Source organism: Hyperoodon ampullatus (assembly GCF_949752795.1).
Source record: "Hyperoodon ampullatus genome assembly, chromosome: 6".
NCBI classification, from domain to species: Eukaryota; Metazoa; Chordata; class Mammalia; order Artiodactyla; family Ziphiidae; genus Hyperoodon; species Hyperoodon ampullatus.
In genome coordinates this window covers 37,483,977-37,506,538 of record NC_136919.1, presented here as the reverse complement: position 1 = coordinate 37,506,538, position 22,562 = coordinate 37,483,977, and the positions used below count along the sequence as shown (strand labels likewise).

Below are 22,562 nucleotides of genomic sequence, written 5' to 3'. Positions count from 1 at the left end.
TTACTATCATAATTACATTTTACACACACATTGTGTATAGGATGTGAGCTCATGGAAGGGCTCACCTGCAGATGTCTACAGTGTGCTTAACTTGAGTCCTGAGCCTGAGGGTAACTTTGGCACCCCCTCTCTCAAGCACTGTTCACTCCGTAGCAACCTTGGAATACACATCTTCAACCATCTTTCCAGTACAAGCTGTCCTCATTGTTCACTGAACATTATTCATCTGTTCCACATGGCCTGATAATGACCCTCCTTTTTCTGTGCTTTCTCTCTGCCTCCAAAGGGAACAGAATGTACCCAGCCACAATTATACTTAGAGAGAGATAATTTGAGCCTCAGATTTGAAAAGCAGGAACTGATCCAGTTTCTCTCACCAACAGTAAAGACACAAATATAAGGTAGATGCTCATTAGAATTGGGGCCATGGAACAGAGAAAAGATTTACCCATGGGGCTCTGCTTCTTCATCGATAAAATGAGCAAGTTAGACAAGATGAACCTTGTCTACAATCGTAGTAGTCCCCAGAAGCTATGCTCTCCAACCAGTCTAAGTGCAGGCTGGGGCAGTTCCTAATGCGGACATTAAAGCATTTGATCCTTACCACTTTTGTTCTAAAATTTTACAATGATATGCTTTGCATTGGTTCTCTGTCCATTCCTTTTGCTGAGTAATTAACCTGTCACAGCCTTCAGCTTAGGGAGATTTTCTTGTATTATTTCTTTCATAATTTCCTTCCCTCAGTTTTCTCTGTTCTCTCAATCAGGAACTCCTATCAGTTGGATGCTGAACTTCTGAGATTAACCCTCCACGTCTCTTATCATTCTTTCATATTTTCAGTATTTTGGCATTTTTGTTCTACTTTCCAACTACTTTTATTTTTTATACAGTAGGTTCTTATTAGTTATCTATTTTATACATAGTAGTGTATATATGTCAATCCCGATCTCCCAGTTCATCACACCACCACCACCACCCACCCCCACTTTCCCCCCATGGTGTCCATACAATTGTTTTAATATAAATTTATTTAATTTATTTACTTTTGGCTGCTTTGGGTCTTCGTTGCTACGCATGTGCTTTCTCTAGTTGCAGCGAGCAGGGGCTACTCTTTGTTGCAGTGTGCGGGCTTCTCATTGTGGTGGCTTCTCTTGTTGTGGAGCACAGGCTCTAGGCGCGTGGGCTTCAGTAGCTGTGGCACACGGGCTCAGTAGTTGTGGCTCGCGGGCTCTAGAGCACAGGTTCAGTAGTTGTGGTGCACAGGCTTAGCTGCTCCACAGCATGTGGAATCTTCCCAGACCAGGGCTCGAACCCATGTCCCCTGCATTGGCAGGCAGATTCTTAACCGGTGCACCACCAGGGAAGCCTGGTTGTCCATATGTTTGTTCTCTACACCTGTGTCTCTATCTCTGCCTTGCAAACCGGTTCATCTGTACTATTTTTCTAGATTCCACATACATGCATTAACATACAGTATTTGTTTTTCTTTCTGACTTACTTCACTCTGTATGACAGTCTCTAGGTCCATCCACATATCTACAAATGACCCAATGGCTGAGTAATATTCCATTGTATATATGTACCACATCTTTTTTATCCATTTGTCTGTCGATGGGCATTAAGGTTGATTCCATGACCTGGCTATTGTAAACAGTGCTGCAGTGAACACTGGGATGCATGTGTCTTTTTGAATTATGGTTTTTCTCTGGGAATATGCCCAGTAGCGGAATTGCTGGGGCATATGGTAATTCTATTTTTAGTTGTTGTTGTTTGTTTTTTGTTTTTTGTTTTTTTGCGGTACGTGGGCCTCACTGTTGTGGCCTCTCCCGCTGTGGAGCACAGGCTCCAGATGCGCAGGCTCAGCAGCCATGGCTCACAGGCCCAGCCGCTCCACAGCATGTGGGATCTTCCCGGACCGGGGCACGAACCCGTTTCCCCTGCATCAGCAGGCGGACTCTCAACCACTGCGCCGCCAGGGAAGCCGTCTCCAACTACTTTTAAAATTTGTTTTACTTTCCAAGATTTCCTCAACCTCATCTTCCAACTTTACTTTTCAATTTTATTTCAGCAATCATATTTTAACCTCCAAGAGCTCTAATTATCCAATTGTTCTTTTTCCACAACATACTGTTCTTAATCAGCAGATGCTATTCTCAAACTCTCAGAGAACACTAATAAGAATCTCTTCCAAACTTTTTTTCTTTCATTTAATTCACACACTTGGTTCACCATGTGTTCTTTTTACATGTCCATGAGGTTAGTCCACATGTCTGATCCTGCCCACCCAGGAAGAAGGACATCTGTACCACATGCAAATAGGCAATGATCAATTACTTTTTGATTAACGACTACAACAAAGAAAGTACCTAAGTGCACAAGAAGTGAGTCAGCTTACCTTCATGGAGTCAGAGTATAAAATATATTCCCTGAGCACAGGAAGAAAGTCTTCTGTCATGTCCTCTGTCAGCTCTTCCAAGGCTGTAGAGCAGTTGCCGATGCAGGCTGACACACCCTCCAGGGGCTCGGCCAGCTCCCCCTCTAACGCACTCCACGTGGAGTACACAGGCCCATATTCTCTCAGCTCTACAAGGTACTCTAAAGGGGGAAGAGAAACCAATTAAGATCGGCTGGGTAGCAATCACTGGTATTACTGACTCAATAACCAATGCAGCCAAGAGCTCTCTGAGTATGCTTTCCTTTAAATACAACACTGTTTACAACCAATTTTTTTAATCTCCTAAAGCTGATATTACAGCTAACACTATAACATCAATCAACTCTACTCCACAATAGGAATGTCATGCCTCTGGATAATGGGGACCACAATGCCTTTGGGGAAAAGTGGTGGGAGCTACATCCACCAAATATTTTCCTTGAAACCTACTCACCTACCCCTACAGTGAAGCCATATTTTAATAGGCAATGGAGGCAGAGTTTCATACAGGTTTAGGGGGGTGTTTTTAAAAATTAAAAAAAAATCAGTCACAATGGAAAAATAATGGAATTTTAGGAAACAGTTGATACAAGAAATGTGGTCTTACCTAAGCAGACTCAACCTCTCACTCAGGGGTCACCCCAACACCTTGGTCCCATCAGAATTTACCCCACATGATCTTTAGGTGTAGATGGTACCTAAAGCCATTTCCAAAACCTGCAGGCCCCACAGGATACCAGCAGCAGGTAAAGGAGAATTAAAGCACAGGGAACAAGGGAAAATGTTGTTTGATTTCCCCCACAAAAAAACCTGGCCTATCATTTGCCACCAGGATTCTTGCCATTACAACAAAATGTTGTTGCCATTTTTTAGTAACCAATGGATGGCAACTACCAGAGAATCCTTCTCTATGTGTTTCACATCACATGCCAGCATGATCACTAACACTGTTCAGGTCTATTTGGCCTACATACATGTAAGAAAACAAAGGGCCCCAACATTCTGGAACACAAAAAAGCAAGTGGCCATGAGAGGGGTGGGGAGGAAGTGGTGGAAACAACCAGGAAGGTTAAAGAAAGGCCTTATAACTCCCTGGGTCAGGAAGAGTGGGTTTGAAATGAAGCAAGGGTAGGCAGGTGAGTCAATTTCAAGCCTGAAGGCTCATGAGGATCGTAACTTTGGCAAACACTGCTCTCATCTTGAACCATCTTTCTGCCAGAAAAGATACTTAAGTTTATTTTTTAAATGATCATTGCTATGGATGAAGGGAAGTTGAGCGAGAGAAAAGTGGAAAAGCCTAGAGGCTCAGAGTGGTTGTTTGCTATGGGGAAAGCAAACACAAGGATGAAATGCAGGGCAAGGGACGGGGTGCAAAATTATACTCTGGTCACAACTACCTCCCCCACGTCTTGTATTTATTTATTAGTTTTATAAGCAAAATGTGGCCTGGTTCTGCTGCTCCAGCATTTCTGCATTTTGATTCTGCTTGGTGCAATGAATGCCATTTCTGCAAACGTGGTCCCTGGGCCTGATCAAGAACTCAACAGAGAGCTCACCTATTTCTTCCTTGATGATCCGCTGGGCTATTCGATCAATGGTTCCCAGCTTGAGCGCAAATGTGTCTAAGTACTCGCCTATGGCTGCAAACTCGAGAGGCCGACTCCTCAGCTTGTAGCCGCCAGTGACATGCTTGACCGACTCACCCACTCGAGTCAGCAACGCCATCCCTTGCTTCTTATGGGCATTCAGGTCCTAAGGATGACATGTGAACAAACAAACTCAAAGGGCTCGACTGCTCACATGGTCAGGACTCAGTAAGCCAATTCCTTTAGGCAGTTTCCTTTTGGAAATGGAAGACTCAGAAAATAGGGAGGTGAGTTAGGTTAAGGCGCTCACCACACACACACACACACACACACACACACACACGCGCGCGCGCGCGCGCGCGCGTCTCCTCTCCTTGCCATCACAGCCACCATGCTCATACTCCTGCACCCAGGTCTCTTTATACAGAGCTGGACTCCTACCTCTCCAATCAGGTTCACTCACCGAGCACACCTTCCTTTAAACACAACTGTTTAAATACAAGTTTTTTTAAAAATGTCCCTTTCTCCTACACAAAATATCCTACATTGTCTTTAGGAGCAAAATTCAAGAGCTGAGATTCATTCCATTCATTTATTTATATCCTAACCAAAGCCATATAAGGGAAGTGGAGGGTGGGAAGCAGGAGACAGTGACAGGAAAGGCGGTGCTACAAACCCAGGCCAAGGATAGATGCTGCAAATGACAAAACATTTTACCCTGGATTTCTTGGTTGAGGCATAAATGGGAAATACGTTCAGCTGCATAATCCACTGAACTGAAACCTAAAAAGCATATTAGTCTGCCAGGTAAAATAAATTTCTTCCTATCATTAAACTCTAAGGGGAATCTTCAGTATCTTCCCGTTGTTCTATGTCACTTACTTTAATGGTGCCTTCAAAAGTGGTTTTACAGAAGATGCAGGTGTCTGTTCCTTATGTCTACCCTCGATACTAACAGAATGATAATCCCAGTCCTAGAGGGACAGGTCTACAGGGAGAGAAGGGAACACGGCACAAGGCCACTGCTTTCTGGTGACCTCGCCTCATGGAGGGATAGAGCAGAGGTTAACACAGCTGTCTGACAGCACCCTCCCACGTGACATACCATCCCAGGCTCAGGTCTCCAAAAGTGCCTGAAATGTAGATCCCTCCTGATTTCACGTCCTCCTCCTCCATGCAGCCAAGGCCTTCACTTCTGCTCTTGATTCTGCCCTCTCCTGCCCACACTTCCCCCACCAGCCAAGGCCCTTGCCCTCTCAACCATCCCTTCTCTCCTGTCTATAATTTCAACTTCTAATCCTTCAGCATGTGAAATATATGCGAAGCTCACCAATCTTAAAAAAGGCAGCAACCTCCTCTAAGCTCCCTCCTCCATCTCTGTCTTTTTTTTCTATGCTACCTGCCTGAGACAATGTTCTAAAGATCCCATCTCGGGGAATTCCCTGGCGGTCCAGTGGTTAGGACGCTGCAATTCCACTGCAGGGGGCGAGGGTTCGATCCCTGGTTGGGGAGCTAAGATCCTGCATGCCACAGCCAAAGAAAAAATTTTTTAATAAAATAATGATCTTGGGCTTCCCTGGTGGCGCAGTGGTTGAGAGTCCGCCTGCCGATGCAGGGGACACGGGTTCGTGCCCTGGTCCGGGAGGATCCCACATGCCGCGGAGCGGCTGGGCCCGTGAGCCATGGCCGCTGCTGAGCCTGTGCGTCCGGAGCCTGTGCTCCGCAACGGAAGAGGCCACAACAGTGAGAGGCCTGCGTACCGCAAAAAAAAAAATAATAATAAAAAAAAATAAAATAAAATAATGATCTTATCTCCCCTTCTAACCTCATACACTCTAGAAAAAAGCATCCCTGTAGGCACCAGGCTTTCACAAGACAATAACTGAAGCCCTGGAGTTCTAGGAATTGCTCCATAGACAATGTTTTTTTGGCTCAGGGTTCAATCCAAATGGACTCACTGGACTGCATAAACTCTACTTCAAGTAGCACTTTACAAAGAATCCCCAGTTAACCAAGTTCATTAACGTGTTGAGTACAGTTATTTAGTCGTACCTATCTGACTGCTGCACCCATTCTGCCAACGATGAAAACATTGACTTGAGTACAGCTGATACTAAGCATCCTCCACCTCCTCCAGCATCAGTGGTTTCTTCTCAAGGACACTTCTAATTTTTGGTAAGATCATATCATCACAAGGAAGAGGAAAGCTTCTGCATTCACTATGGCAGAGCATGTCAGCGGCCTATCTAAGGACAGGACCAAGTTATTCAAAGCGTTTTAAGAGAAAAGATGGGGGTACGGGGTGGGTGAGATGGGGGGGAGTTATTGTTTAGTGGGTACAAAGTTTCAGCTTTGCAGGATGAAAAAGTTCTGGAGATTAGATGTACGACAGGGTGAATATACTTAACATTTCCCAACTGTACACTGTAAAATGGTTAAGATGGTAAATTTTATGTCATGTGTATTTTCGCACAATTAAAAAGAAAAAAAAGAAAAGATGAGGTTATTTAGTGCATTTGCTTCAGCAAATAAAACTGAACTAAGGCAGGAGGCTGTTCTTTCTAAACAAGCCAACTCCCCCGTACTCACTCACATCAAGTTAGATTTTGATTAAGACTTTGAAGGGCTTTAAAAAAAAATCAGTTCTCTCTGATAATAGAAATCAGGATACTGTTTACCCTGGGGGGGAGGGGGGTGGTAGTGATTGGGAGCAGAGATGAGAGAGGCTTCCAGTGTGCTGGGGATTTTCTGTCTTGACTGGGTAGTGATTATAAAGGTATGTTCATTTTGTGATCATTTATTGAGCTGTGATTTGTATATTTTTCTCTATGTATGTTATACTTCAGTAACAAAATTGAGCAAATTAAAAATAAAATCAGTTCATATTGCTTGGTCCACAGATGAACACCACATATACCCCCCCCCAAAAAAAAAACCCACCTTTCCTACTTATTCTTTACACAAATTCCTAATGACCGGGGGTCCAAGCTTTCCCCTCCTCTGTCTCTTTATTCAATAAAAATGACGAAACTTGAGGGCCTGCCTGGACAACAAACCACTAATCTGGGTGAAACACTGAGCTGCACTTTTGGAGAACAGAGTGGATTTTACTCTGTGTAGTCACTGGAAGAACTACGTCCGAGGAGCAGTTCACCACGAAATACTTATTTTTAAAAAGAACACAAGTTTGGGCTTCCCTGGTGGCGCAGTGGTTGGGAGTCCGCCTGCCGATGCAGGAGACACGGGTTCGTGCCCCGGTCCGGGAAGATCCCACATGCCGCGGAGCGGCTGGGCCCGTGAGCCATGGCCGCTGAGCCTGTGCGTCTGGAGCCTGTGCTCCGCAACGGGAGAGTCCACAACAGTGAGAGGCCCACGTACCGCAAAAAAAAAAAGAACACAAGTTTGACCTGTGTGGGAAAGGTTTCCAGGAAAAAAAGAAGAGAAACAGGAATGTCATCAAGGAGGCTAAGTGCCAACTGAGGTCTAGGAAGAAGTAAAAAAGAAAACCCACAACACTGGAGGACTTTGCCAGGTGGCTCTTATGTCCGGAGAATGGCTTCCCCTCCAACGTCTTTACGGCAACTGATGTTGTCTGTAAATATTTCTCCATTTTGCCATTTTGAAAAAGAAAACTGAAAAGTACCTGGGCCTTGATACCCTTGCCAACATGGAATGAATTACCTATGGCCTCAATGTGAGAATAGGATACATGAAAATAAACAGATGGGGCTGGAGGGAAGCTGGCACAAGAGTCTGAACACGAGCTCCCATATCTGCAGACAATCAGAGTCGAGCACCTCAGGCTGCCAGTCAGTTGCCAGTCAGTTCTGCCAACAGGGAAGTTCAGAGGAAAGTCGGGGGCGCCAGCGTGAGTTTGAATACATAGAATCTGGCAGCCGTGTAGGCCCCAACTATTTCCCTGGCAAGTGCTTGGAAAATGCCCACCGGCTAGGAACTTGGCTGTGGGCAACTAATGCTGAACTACTCTTGGTCAGGCAGTCTGTGCAAACTGTGGCCTCAGGAGCCACAATGATCCTATTTCACATCCTAGTGACACCAGCTGAACTAGTACACATGCCCTGAACTTTAGTTTCCTTGCCTGTGAAATGAGGCTATGAGCATACTCACAGGGTTCCTGTGAAAATGTCCTTACCAAACACTCAATAAACATTCTTTCCCTTTCGTGCCCACCGTTGGTCAGAATGGCCTCACCCAGTAATATCGCCGGTAAGTGTGTAGGTAAACACTTATCCCTGCTTTTGGTAAGTGAAACTATTCTAACTTCCTTGACTGCTGCAGGGGGATATTTCTCCTAAATTCTAACATGGAAACGGTACCAGGGCAGATGAGCACCAGAAACAAATACAGAAAAAACAAACCCAGAGCAATTCTATGACACCCACTACAGGGGTGGCTTGTGAGAGATCAAAACAGCTTTTAAGAAAGAGTCCAAAGAATGCTAATCTGGGAGAGGAACATGAAAAATTCTGCCTTACCTTAGCAGTAAGGAAAACATTAAAGTGTTCATTGAAAGAAAGCACAGGATGATCCGTAATTCTTTTCAGGAATTTATCCAAAGCTTTTCTTCTGGTCTCCACAAACTCTTCTGAAAAACGATCCACAACACCTTTCACCACAAACTTCTCAGGAAGTGGCTACGATGACATGAACAAAAATATTCAGAGTAACTGATAAGAAAGTGCAAAGAAAAACCAGGCTAGCAAATAAGTCCTAGGACCCATCTGTCAAGAACAGTCTTTCTTCATAGGTCAGATCTTTATGTAGTCATCAGTATAAATATTTCTGAAAAAATACCAATGGAGTAAATCACAACTACCCAGTCAATTTTATAATACAAGAAATGAAACAGTAGAGCATGGTCCCTGGAAAACAGAAAACAGTCAGTTAACATCTACCGGTAAATCCGATAATATAGTTATCTTTACGTTGCTTGATGCACAGGTGATATAATGGGAAAGTTAAGGCAAGATAAGAAAGAAAGGAAAGGAGTCAGACAACATCAGCCACACAAAAATTTGTTTAAATATCTTAAGATCCTACTCCCAGTTCAAGGGTAAAAGAATTTGGTGAATGAAAAAATAAGTACATTAGGGAAACCCATGTATCCAAAAAAATACCTTTTCTAAGGCAATTTTTTGGTTTAGGTTTATGCTTAAAGGTTCTTAATAATATAACTTCCTTTACTCCTCACTCAAATAAATCTCTCCATCGTATTTACTCTGAGCCAATATTGTCGGCAATTTAAAACGACCTGGCTTCCAAGGGATCTTTGAGCTTTAACCTATTTCCATAGCAGCTTGATTAAAAGGCCTTCCTCATTACTGCCACCACAGGAAAAGAGAGTATCTGCTAATGCACAATTTGAAAATGTTTTGGTTATGAAATATTAAAAGAACATTTATATTTAAAAATGACCCAGTAGACATTTCTCCAAAGAAGATGTACAAATGGCCAAAACGCACACAAAAAGATGCTCGACGTCATTAGGGAAATACAAACCAAAACCACAGTGAGATAATCATTAGAGAAATGCAAATCAAAACTACAATGAGGTATCACCTCACACCAGTCAGAATGGCCATCATCAAAAAATCTACAAACAATAAATGCTGGAGAGGGTGTAGAGAAAAGGGAACCCTCTTGCACTGTTGGTGGGAATGTAAATGGATACAGCCACTATGGAGAACAGTATGGAGGTTTCTTAAAAAAGTAAAAATAGAACTACCATATGACCCAGCAATCCCACTATTGGGCATATATCCTGAGAAAACCATAATTAAAAGAGACATGTACCACAATGTTCACTGCAGCTCTATTTACAGTAGCCAGGACATGGAAGCAACCTAAGTGTCCATCGACCGATGATGGATAAAGAAGATGCGGTACATATATACAATGGAATATTAGCCATAAAAAGAAACGAAATTATTTGTAGTGAGGTGGATGGACCTAGAGTCTGTCATACAGAGTGAAGTAAGTCAGAAAGAGAAAAACAAATACCGTATGCTAACACATATATATGGAATCTAAGAAAAAAAAAAAAAGGGTTCTGAAGAACCTAGGGGCAGGACAGGAATAAAGACGTAGAGAATGGACTTGAGGACATGGGTGGGGAAGGGTAAGCTGGGACGAAGTGAGAGAGAGGCATGGACATATATACACACTACCAAATGTAAAATAGATAGTTGGAAGCAGCCACATAGCACAGGGAGATCAGCTCGGTGCTTTGTGACCACTTAGAGGGGTGGGATAGGCAGGGTGGGAGGGAGACGCAAGAGGGAGGAGATATGGGGATATATGTATATGTATAGCTGATTTACTTTGTTATAAAGCAGAAACTAACACACCACTGTAAAGCAATTATACTCCAACAAAGATGTTAAAAAAAAAAAAAAAACAGTGAGATACCACTTCACACCCACTAGGATGACCATAATAGACAGAGACAGAGAAAGACAGGAAAGGAAAGAACAAGTGTTGATGAGGAGATGGAAAAACTGGAACAAGCATTTAAGTCTGCAACCTCCTTAAACTTCTGTAATATGTCGAAACAGATTTTTTTTTCTTTTAAGTTATAGACCCCCAAGCACTCACACACACACACACACACACACACACACGCTGAAATAAGATACAGGAACAAGGACTTAGGCAATGTGGTATCCTAAGCACTTAGAGTGAGAAAGCCAAGAAGCAACCCAATTTATAACACAAAAGTTTTCAAATATTTAGGAACTGGCAACACCAGCACTGCTGGAAAGGAAGCACTTGGGTATGAGAGAATTCAACAGCCTCGACTTGAAGAGCTTTGGAAAGCCCGTATGTTTTAGATCTCAAGAGTAAAGACTCTTCTGGGTGCCACCTTTGCCTCCGTGCCTCAAGTAGCTGTAGAGAACAGCCCCCTCCCCAAAGCTAAATATTCCATCTGTGTCCTTGACCCATTAGTTCACTATCATGCACCTGTCACCATCAATTAATTATGCCTTCTCTACTGTTTATCTTCAACATCTCCTCATCCAGCTCTATTCTGAGTCTACAAAAACATGGTCGGTTCTCTTTCTACCTGAAGAAAAAAAAATCTATCTCTTGACCTTACATCGTCTCCACTCTCCTTCCTGTCTCATTCAACCTTTTTGAAAAGAATCATTTACCTTTACTTCCACTCTTCCCCTTGATTTCTCAACCCCCAACCTTTCTTCACCCCAAAACGAAGCCATTGTTGGTACTGCCTTCAGTGCTGCATTTCTCTGTCCTATCCCTGCTTCATGCAGAAACCGCTCTTTTAAAGATGATCAGTGACTTTGTAATTACCAAACCCAGTGGATATTTTTATCTCATGAGTCCTGCTGAGCATACTCTCATTTGCCTATGCTGAACAGAACTTAGGAAAAAGGCCTAATGAGCAAATAAGTAGTTAGGTATGCCTCATTTCACGTAACAGATAACCTTCTGAAAAGAGTTATCCATTCTTCAGATTTACTACATTGAACTTTGTTTAATGAATCAGGGGAGCTTGCTATTTAAAGGAACCCTGGGGTGAATCCTTCTGCAAACAGAATTTCCTTCTGTAATAAGCATCATTATTGCCAACGTACATGGCTTCATAAATTTGTTTCTTCCTATTTCAAGCTTCCTTAAAGCGATATACCTACTCTCTGCCTCACCCTTATAATTACCTTCTGGGTTGTTTATGCATAGGAATCTGGATTGCTGGTAAAATCAAGGGCATCTACACTCTGTAAATGAAATAACACAAGTGAAGAAAGAGTTCAGCACAGCTCCCAGCACATGGCAGATATCAAATGAATGCCAACTATTTGTATTAATTGGTAATACTGAGAACAGAAAGCAAAAAAGGGAAGTGGACTAAACATAAAACTTCCATATATGTTTTAAGCCAAAAAAAAATTTTTTTAATCACTTGGGATACCATTTTGAACCCACTAGGATGGCTATAAAAGAAAAAAAAGGAAAATCACAAGTGTTGGCAAGTATATAGAGAAATTGGAACCCTCATACCTTGCTGGCGGGGATGTAAAATGGCACAGTCACTGGGGAAAACAGTTTGGCAGTTCCTCGGAAACTTAAACATAGAATTACCATTTAATTCCATTCCCTGGTATATAGCCAAAACAATTGAAAGCAAGTGTTCGCACAAAAACTTGTACAACAAATGTTCAAACGACATTATTCATAATATTTGGGCTGGGGAAAAGAGGGGGTGGGAAGTAAGTGATGGGTATGGGGTTTCTTTTTGGGGTGATGAAAATGTCCTGAAATTAGATGGTGATGACTGTAAAACACTGTGAATATAATAAAAGCCACTGACTTATACACTTCGGTGAATTTTATGTTATGTGAATTTTATCCCAATTAAAAAAAAATACAAGGATGGAAGTGGATATCAGAGAGGAGAGGAGATGCAATGCTGCTGGTTTTGAAGAAAGAGGAAGGGGCCTGAGCCAAGGAATGCAGGCGGCCTCTAGAGACTGGAAAGGGAAGGAACAAATTCTCCCCTAGAGCCTTCAGAAAGGACACAGCCCTGCCTACCCCCCCCCCCGCCCTTTTTTTAACATCTTTATTGGAGTACAATGGCTTTACAATGGGGTGTTAGTTTCTGCTTTATAACAAAGTGAATCAGCCATACATATACATATATCCCCATATCTCCTCCCTCTTGCATCTCCCTCCCTCCCACCCTCCCTATCCCACCCCTCTAGGTGGTCACAAAGCACGGAGCTGATCTCCCTGTGCTATGCGGCTGCTTCCCACTAGCTATCTATTTTACGTTTGGTAGTGTATATATGTCCATGCCACTCTCTCACTTTGTCACAGCTTACCCTTCCCCCTCCCCATATCCTCAAGTCCATTCTCTAGTAGGTCTGTGTCTTTATTCCCATCTTGCCCCTAGGTTCTTCATGACCTTTTTTTTTCTTTTCCTAGATTCCATATATATGTGTTAGCATACGGTATTTGTTTTTCTCTTTCTGACTTACTTCACTCTGTATGACAGACTCTAGGTCCATCCACCTCACTACAAATAACTCAATTTCATTTCTTTTTATGGCTGAGTAATATTCCATTGTATATATGTGCCACATCTTCTTTATCCATTCATCTGTCGATGGACACTTACCTCACTACCCCTCTACCTCACTACAGCTCATATTAAGCTGCATGAGTTTCTTGTAAATTTCGGAGATTAATCCTTTATCAGTTGCTTCATTTGCAAATATTTTCTCCCATTCTGAGGGTTGTCTTTTCATCTTGTATATGGTTTCCTTTGCTGTGCAAAAGCTTTTAAGTTTCATTAGGTCCCATGTGTTTATTTTTGTTTTTATTTCCATTTCTCTAGGAGGTGGGTCAAAAAGGATCTTGCTGTGATTTATGTCAGAGAGTGTTCTGCCTATGTTTTCCTCTAAGAGTTTGATAGTGTCTGGCCTTACATGTAGGTCTTTAATCCATTTTGAGTTTATTTTTGTGTATGGTGTTAGGGAGTGTTCTAATTTCATTCTTTTGCATGTAGCTGTCCAGTTTTCCCAGCACCACTTATTGAAGAGGCTGTCTTTTCTCCATTGTATATTCTTGCCTCCTTTATCAAAGATAAGGTGACCATATGTGTGTGGGTTTATCTCTGGGTTTTCTATCCTGTTCCATTGACACCTTGATATTAATCCAATGAGACTGATTTTGGACTTCTGACTTCCAGAACTACAAGCTAAAAAATTTTTGCTGTTTAGGTCACTTAAAAAAAAAATAACCTGGGTTTCCCTGGTGGCGCAGTGGTTGAGAATCTGCCTGCTAATGCAGGGGACACGGGTTCGAGCCCTGGTCTGGGAGGATCCCACATGCCACGGAGCAACTAGGCCCGTGAGCCACAACTACTGAGCCTGCGCGTTTGGAGCCTGTGCTCCGCAACGGGAGAGGCCGCGACAGTGAGAGGCCCGCGCACCGCGATGAAGAGTGGCCCCCGCTTGCCACAACTAGAGAAAGCCCTCGCACAGAAACGAAGATCCAACACAGCAAAAATAAATAAATTAATTAATAAACTCCTACCCCCAACATCTAAAAAAAAATAAGCTGAATGTTTAAAAAAATAATAATAACCTGGTGTGAGGATGAGGGAGTGGGTAAGGACAGAGATGAAACATAAGTGCTGAAACTAGGTGATGAGAACATGAGGGTTCACTGCACTGAATCTCTCTGCTTTGGTATGCTTGATATTTTCCATAATGAAAAGTTTTTTTGAAACTATATATGCATATATATGTTGGAACCTTCAAAAAATCCTATCTGCAAAGCATTACAATAACCCATTAAATATTTCAGGGTTTAATCTTAAAATATTTACATTTTATAGCACTTGATACTTTGGTAAAGCACTTTCACATGTATCATATTTTATATTAGTTTGTAAGGAAGTATTTTACAATCTATGAAACAAAAGTATAGTGGATTGTCCCAGAAAAGCTACTATTTCTGGGTGGGAAATCTGGACAAAGATTTCATTTGCTCAGTCTTGATATGTCCCGTTTCCTCTTGTCAGCTTTTAAATTGCTTCTTCTATGCAATTCAACAAATATTTACTGCATACCCACTACATGACAGAAAACTATTTTTCCTATTTATATCAAACTAACAGAAAATATTGCTCCTAACCAAAAATAAGTAACAAATAAATTAAAGAGCATCGAGGTTAAAAGGAAATCTTGCCATCTGCAACGACATGATGGACTTGGAGGGTGTTATGCTAAGGTAAATAAGTCATACAGAGAAAGACAAATACTGTTATGATATCACTTATATGTGGAATCTAAAAAATACAACAAACTAGTGACTGTAACAAAAAAAGAAACAGACTCATAGATATAGAGAACAAACTAGTAGTTACCGGGGGGAGAGGAAAGAGGGGAGAGGTAATGTAGGGGTAGGGGATTAAGAGGTACAAACTATTATGTATAAGATAAGCTACAGGGATATATTGCACAATACAGGGAACATAGCCAATATTCTATAATAACTATAATGGAGTGTAACCTTTAAAAATTGTGATCACTAGATTGTACACCTGTAATTTACATAATATTATACATTAACTATACTTCAATAAAATTACAGGGACAAATTTTTTTTTTTAAAGAACAGTCACAAAGCCTGATTTAATTCAGGTACTGGAAAGTTGAACTAATGATTCACTATTTATTAACTTATCTACTTGGGAAGCTAAAAACATATATATTTAACAGTACAAAAAAAAGGAGCCAACTAGAAAGTGAAGTTAGACTTCTTACTGATTATTTCATATCAAGAAAAACAAATGCTGCATTACAAATTTCTTCCTATTAATTCCCATGAGTTTACCACTACCCAAAACAAAACTGGGTCCATAATAAATACAAATGCATCCTTCCAGCAAAGCTCCCTTCATGAAAATTGAAGCAAACATTAAATTTCTAAGTGAAATTAAAAACTAAAGACTTGGGCTTCCCTGGTGGCGCAGTGGTTGAGAGTCCGCCTGCCGATGCAGGGGACACGGGTTCGTGCCCCAGTCCGGGAAGATCTCACATGCCGCAGAGTGGCTAGGCCCGTGAGCCATGGCCACTGAGCTTGCACGTCCGGAGCCTGTGCTCCGCAACGGGAGAGGCCACAACAGTGAGAGGCCCGCGTACCACAAAAAAAAAAAAAAAGAAAGAAAGACTTTAGTAAATGTATTTGCTTCATCTTCAAAATGTGCATCCATCGAGTCATGAAATCTCTCTGCTGTGTAATTATTTGTGCCCCAGTAAATGAAGCGGTGTTAAAACCAACTTCTGAGACGAAAAATAAATTAAAAAGCAAAAACCATGTCACAGTGAAGACTCTCTGGTGGCTCCAACTATTAGATTACAAAGAAAAACAAAGTGAATTGCCATTATGAGATGACAAACATAACACATCCAGCACAGTTCTAGTTTTAGGTTGGCATTTGAAAAACATACGATTATTTCTTTCTGCTTTTAAAATTCCAGAAAAACAAAGCAATATAAAAAGAGAAAAATCTGGGCTTCCCTGGTGGCACAGTGGTTGAGAGTCCGCCTGCCGACGCAGGGGACGCGGGTTCGTGCCCCGGTCCGGAAGGATCCCACGTGCCGCGGAGCGGCGGGGCCCGTGAGCCATGGCCACTGAGCTTGCACGTCCGGAGCCTGTGCTCCGCAACGGGAGAGACCACAACAGTGAAAGGCCCGCGTACCGAAAAAAAAAAAAAGAGAAAAATCTGTTGCAGCACCAAAAAATGTAAAGGTACTGTTAACAGGACAGAATTTGTTAAAGACACAAAGCAGAAAAGATTGGATTAAGAGAAAAATCAATCAGTATCAACCGTCTTGTGACACTACTCAGGCAAAGGAACAGTCGGCTTAGGAAATAAGGGGTTGGATTTCCCCAGTAGAGCCCCAGAAGCTGCCAAGTTCAGAGCCATGGGGGCTGGAAACAGGGCAGGTCTCAGGACAGCCAATGGGGAGAGGCAAATGAAAGAACTTGGGGCCTCCCCCAGAACCACAGGCTGGCTGGCTGTTCACCTACAATTTCACATGGCTCCAGTGAAGCTCAAAAAAAGTGGGAACTTTATCTCCATGCTCACAACGTAAGCAATAGACTCTGAAAGCTTAGGAATTCTCACATATTTTTAACCATAGCTAACTAAAACTGGCAAAAAGAAAAACCCACAAAAACCCCCCAAGAACCCACCACCACCCGTCATTTTCCAACTGATTCAAAAGATTCTAAAATTCACCAGAAAAACAAAACGTGCAAATAGCCAGAAAAACTCAGAAAACAAAGACTACTGTGGGCATAGATGGGGACCTATCCAACCAGATGATGAAACATTCTGTAAAGTTATAATAATTCAGTAGTGTAGCAGGGACACCACACGAAAGAGAAAAGAGATCGATGAACCAAAATGTTCAGAAATAGCCCAAAAATGTACAAATCTAATGCATGACATAGTCTAATACACAAACTATTACACTGGTGATTGAGTACTCCTAAATGGTTCTGGAAAAACCCACCATCTGAAAAAAATAAGATCCTCCCATCTCACATCAGAAAAAATTCTAGATTTAAATATAAAACACGAGGACATAAAAGTAATAGAAGAAAATACAGAACTTTTTTTTTTAACATCCTAGGTTAGAAACAAGCTTCAAAGCCAGAAACTGTAAGGGAAAAATTAACTTGGTTGGGAGGGAAGGGATGTTATCTTTTATGGAGTCAAGTTGAAGACAAAAGACAGCTAGAGAAAAAAATAGATAGTCTCAACTGGGTTAATTTCCTTCACAGATATGGAGTGTTTACAAACCACTAAGAAAAAAAATACAAAAATAAAGAGGCAATTCATTAAAGAAATGCCAACATTCAATAAAGTCATAAGAAGATATGTAGCTTCACTGGTTAAAGAAATGAAAACTAACTGTATAAAAACAAACTCAAAACGGATTAAAGACCTACATTTTCTAAAAGCTAAAATCATAAAAATTTTAGAAGGGGGCTTCCCTGGTGGCGCAGTGGTTGAGAGTCTGCCTGCCGATGCAGGGGACACGAGTTCGTGCCCCGGTCCGGGAAGATCCCACATGCCGCAGAGTGGCTGGGCCCGTGAGCCATGGCTACTGAGCCTGTGCATCCGGAGCCTGTGCTCCGCAACGGGAGAGGCCACAACAGTGAGAGGCCCGCGTACCGCAAAAAAAAAAAAAAAAAAAAAAATTTAGAAGGGACTTCCTGGTGGTGCAGTGGTTAAGAATCTGCCTGCCAATGCAGGGGACACGGGTTCGAGCCCTGGTCCAGGAAGATCCCACATGCCACAGAGCAACTAAGCCTGTGTGCCACAACTACTGAGCCCATGAGCCACAACTACTGGACCCGCGTGCTTAGGGCCCATGCTCCACAACGAAGAGAAGTCACCGCAATGAGAAGCCCGCGCACCACAACGAAGAGTAGCCCCCGCTCACCGCAACTAGAGAAAAACCCGCGTTCAGCAACGAAGACCCAACGCAGACAAAAATAAATTATTTTTAAAAAGATTTTTAGAAGACAACATAGGTGTAAATCTTTATGACCTAGGATTAAGCAATGGTTTCTTAGCTAAAACACCAAAAGCACAAGCAAACAAAGAAAACATAGGTAAAGTGGACTTCATCAAGATTTTAAAACTTTGTACTCCACAGGACACCATCAAGAAAACAGACAACCCATTAAATGGGAGAAAGTTTTTGCAAATCAGATATCTGAGAAGAGATTAGTATCTAGATTATATAAAGAACCATTTTAACTCAGCAATAAAAAGACACAGCCCAATTTTAAAATGGGCAAAGGATCTGAACAGATATTTCTCCAAGGAAGATAATAAAGGTACATTTAAAAAAAAAATTCAACATCGTTAGCTGTCAGGGAAATGCAAATCAAAACCACAAAGAGATACCATTTCATACCCACTAGGGTGATTATCAAAAAGAAAGATAATATTATCAAAAGAAAGATAATATCAAAAAGAAAGATAATAATGGGTGTTGATGTAGACGTGGAGAAAATGGAACCCTCATACACAGCTGGTACGTACGTAAAATGATGCAGCCACTTTGGAAAACAGTCCGGCAGTTCCTCAAAAGGTTAAATATAGAGTTATACATGATTCAGCAATTATATTCCTAGGTATACACCCAAGAAAAATGAAAACATATGTCCACACAAAAACTTGCACATGGATGTTCATAGCAGCATTACTCAACAGCCAAAAAGTGGAAACAACCCAAATGTCCATCAAAGGTGAATGGACAAAATATGATATATCCATAGAATGGAATGTTACTTGACAATAAAAACAAAGCACTGACACGTGCTACGACATGAATGAATCTTGAAAACATTATGCTACAAAAAAAACCCCAGTCACAAAAGGCCATTGTGTATGATTCTACTTACATGAAATGTCCAGAATAGGCACATCTATAAAGACACGTAGGGTAGTGGTTGCCAGGCAATGGGGAAGATAGAGGATTTGGAAGCAACAGGCAAGAAGTAAGAGGTTTCTTTTGGGGGTGATGAAAGGTTCTAAAACTGATTGTGCTGATGGTTACGCAGCTCTATGAATAAACCAAAAGCCCTTGACTTGTACATTTCACATGGGTGAATTGTATGGTATACTGAATTATACCTCAATAAAACTTTTTAAAAAAAGAAATGAAAATTTAAACAATAATTATGTTACATGTTTACTGGGTCTCCATCTGACAGTTAACTCCCCTGGGCAGGAGTCCCTTATCTATCTTATTACCCTTCACCTTCCCAAGGGCAGTAAAAAGGCCTAGTAAAAGGACCAAAGTCGATTATTAATAACAGACACCTCCCAGCAAAGCTGCTGTAAGACGAATTTCTTTGGGGGGAAAAAAAGAGTTTGTTCGCAGTCTGACTTTCATGTTTAAGTCAGAGATGCTCTCCTACATTAAATCTCTCTCCACCGCAGATATGCACTACAAATTTATGAAGAAATTTAATTCTCTAGATGCTTCTACTCACTGCTTTTACCCAGACCATAGGAAACCAGACTTAAAGATACTCTGGATCCACCTTGGGCATTCTGGAGACTTACATTCTCTCAGTTCTGGCTTCAGTGTCTATGCATGAGTCTACTATGTTTCACCAGCAGGTGTCGCTGTCTAACCTTTGCTCTTTAAGTACCGAACTTCATACACTCCTAGTTGCCAGGAAGTGCTGCATAATTCCCCTTATGCATAGTGTGGTCTACACATAGAGAGCAACTTCCTTCCAATACAGTACGGAGAGGGAGAGAAAAAAGAGTAACTGTACAGTGGAATAACCTGATAAGCACTATCTCAAGTCAGGTGATCAAGGTTAACATCAACAGTGATAAATACTGTCAATGATAGTATACACCCCTTATATGATGTAATGAGAAAGGTACTTTACCCCTGTGCTTTTCCTCCTCAAAACACATCACCCCAGGCTAACTATGAGAAAAACATCAGACAAATCTCAACGAAGGGACATTCTACAAAATGCCTGCCTGGTACTCCTCAAAACTGTCAAGGTCATCAAAAACAAAGAAAGCCTCAGAAACTGTCACAATCAAGAGGAGCCTGGGACCAAGGAGACACGACAACTAAATGTAATGTGTTACCCTGGATGGGATCCTGGAACAGGAAAAGGGCATTAGGCAAAAAACGAGGAAATCTGAATAAAGGACTTTTAGTCAATAATAATGTATCATTACTGGTTCATTATTTGTGACAAATGCGCCATACTAATAAGCAAAACTGGGTGTGGGGTCTATGAGAATTTGCTGTACTATCTTTGCAATAATTCTGTAAATCTAATACTGTTCTAATATAAAAGTCTGTTTTTAAAAACTTCACTAGCTGCCAATTTTGCCAAATTAAGATTTTAAGGAATAGTTCCAACTGTTTAAAACTATAGTTTCTTTTTCGGCATGTTTTTAAGTGATTAGAAGACAGAAAAGCAAAACTTCAGGCCTGGAGAGCAAAGGGAATAGATGGTGGTGGGGGCGGTTTCCTGAGAAAGAATGGAGCCCCAGGCAAAACCCATCATCCCCATCACAGCACTAGCAACGTGGCCACTTCTGCCTTGAAAACTAAGAAAACTGCTAGTGCGTTCACAGCGTATTCAGCCTTTTCCAACCAGGAGGGGAAGCCTGGAAGATGCAGTGGTAGCAGGAAAACTGGCAGTGCTAAGAAGTTATCCAGCCAAGGTTTTTACTGAAAGATAAAGCCCTGCTGAAGAGTTTTATGACCCAAATTGCCCTAAAGCCCCAAAGCCCAAGAAACATCTGAGGTCTAAACAGTTATTTATACTAAAAAAAAAAAGTAGAGAAGTACTCAATACATATGTTGCTTTTAAGTAGTCTTTTAAATTTTATTTGCTCTAGTTTTGTTTTTTAAAATGTGCAGCTAAGGGCTTCCCTGGTGGCGCAGTGGTTGAGAGTCCGCTTGCCGATGCAAGGGACACGGGTTCGTGCCCCGGTCCGGGAACATCCCACATGCCGCAGAGCGGCTGGGCCCGTGAGCCATGGCTGCTGAGCCTGCGCATCCGGAGCCTGTGCTCCGCAACGGGAGAGGCCACAGCAGTGAGAGGCCCGCGTACGTACCACCAAAAAAAAAAAAAAAAAAAAAGTGCAGCTATAATAACAAATAAATAGTATGTTTCTTCAATAAATAGTTAACTGGCTTTTGGTTTGTTTTCTTAAAGGAAAAACTGTGGTTGAGTGGATTGTGTGCTAGATTCCTGCTCTCAGAATTACCCATGTCTAAAGAAAGCCCAACCAGCTGTAATCTGAGACATCTTTCTCCACCTGGGGGCAGCTATCCAAACCGCAAGAATGGAGTCTAGGAAGGGTGAAACAGACAGTCTTTAAGGAGGCAGCAAATGAGAATTAGGATTCTCCATACCTCAAAAAATTGTTATAATAAAAGTGAAAATCTAACCCAACCCACCCAAGAAACCAGCATACTGTATAGCGAATCAGAAATCAAAACCCAAAAGGTGAACTGTATTATACAGCATCCATAAAATGTACATTTGATGGGTGAATCTGGTATGAAATGTAAGGTAGAGTTCGTCCATAGTTTAAAGGGTGAGAGCTGAGTGAACACCGTCAGGAAAGAGAATGCAGGAAAAGTGAGTAACAAGCTGTACTGACTTAGTACCTACGGGAATGAGATGAGTGGGCTGGGATTCTTCCAGTTTGTTCCTCAACCAGTCAAAATCCTGGTATCTTCGACGAACAGAATATTCTGGCAGGTCAAACTCCACCCGAGTACTCTGCAAATGAGGACAGTGGAACAAAATCAGGGTAAGGGAAGAGTAGCATACCTTGGCAGAATGGAAGGAAAAAAGCTCTCTTTGAATAACCTGGGCAAGAACACACTTTTCTTCCACCAAACGCACCAGCCAAATGGCAGGGCTTACCAACACGGAATGACAAGTCCGGGCCACGGGGTCCAGTTAAAAATTTCAAGGATCTAGAATGAAAATGCTGAGGTTTCATTTCCCCCTATCTCAGGAAATGGAACCATCCCTCAGAATTGTGCTTGGAAACATTTGATTCATTTCCTCCAAGTTTAACTCTGAGAATTTCTTTTAGCAGAATAATTCCACTGAGGATATTGCTACTGAATCCAAATCTGTGAATCTGTTAAAAAAAAAAAAAGTTTCCACCTTCTGCTAAATATGCTGACAAGTTTTGCCAAAGGCAGAGGGGAAACAAAAAGTAGAGATAACAGATCACCTGCTCATTTAGGAACCAGACTAGATGAAAACAGAAAAGGTTTTGCCCACTCTTCCATATTCTGCCAGGACCATAAGCTTGAAACTATATTGTATTTTAGATGATTTTTTAAATCTAGAAGGAAATAATTGTAAAATATCATTGTATTGCAAAAAAAAAATTCCCTGAATTTAAGTTTTCTGAAATGTGATTGCAACACTTTGATAACAAAAACCAATATTAAATA

At 41.6% G+C, this 22,562-nt stretch overlaps 1 protein-coding gene across 1 annotated transcript in view; it reads right to left on the bottom strand.

Annotated features, from left to right (window-relative positions):
- SNX30 (sorting nexin family member 30) overlaps positions 1-22,562 on the bottom strand; it is a gene marked incomplete at its 5' end in the record, with an annotated part of 102,729 nt that overhangs the window by 22,725 nt on the left and 57,442 nt on the right. Inside the window, 4 exons of the mRNA XM_079706031.1 lie at positions 2,396-2,595; positions 3,991-4,186; positions 8,517-8,675; positions 21,760-21,870. Of these exons, the coding sequence (XP_079562157.1) occupies positions 2,396-2,595; positions 3,991-4,186; positions 8,517-8,675; positions 21,760-21,870 (666 nt within the window). The remainder of the gene's footprint in view (positions 1-2,395; positions 2,596-3,990; positions 4,187-8,516; positions 8,676-21,759; positions 21,871-22,562) is intronic.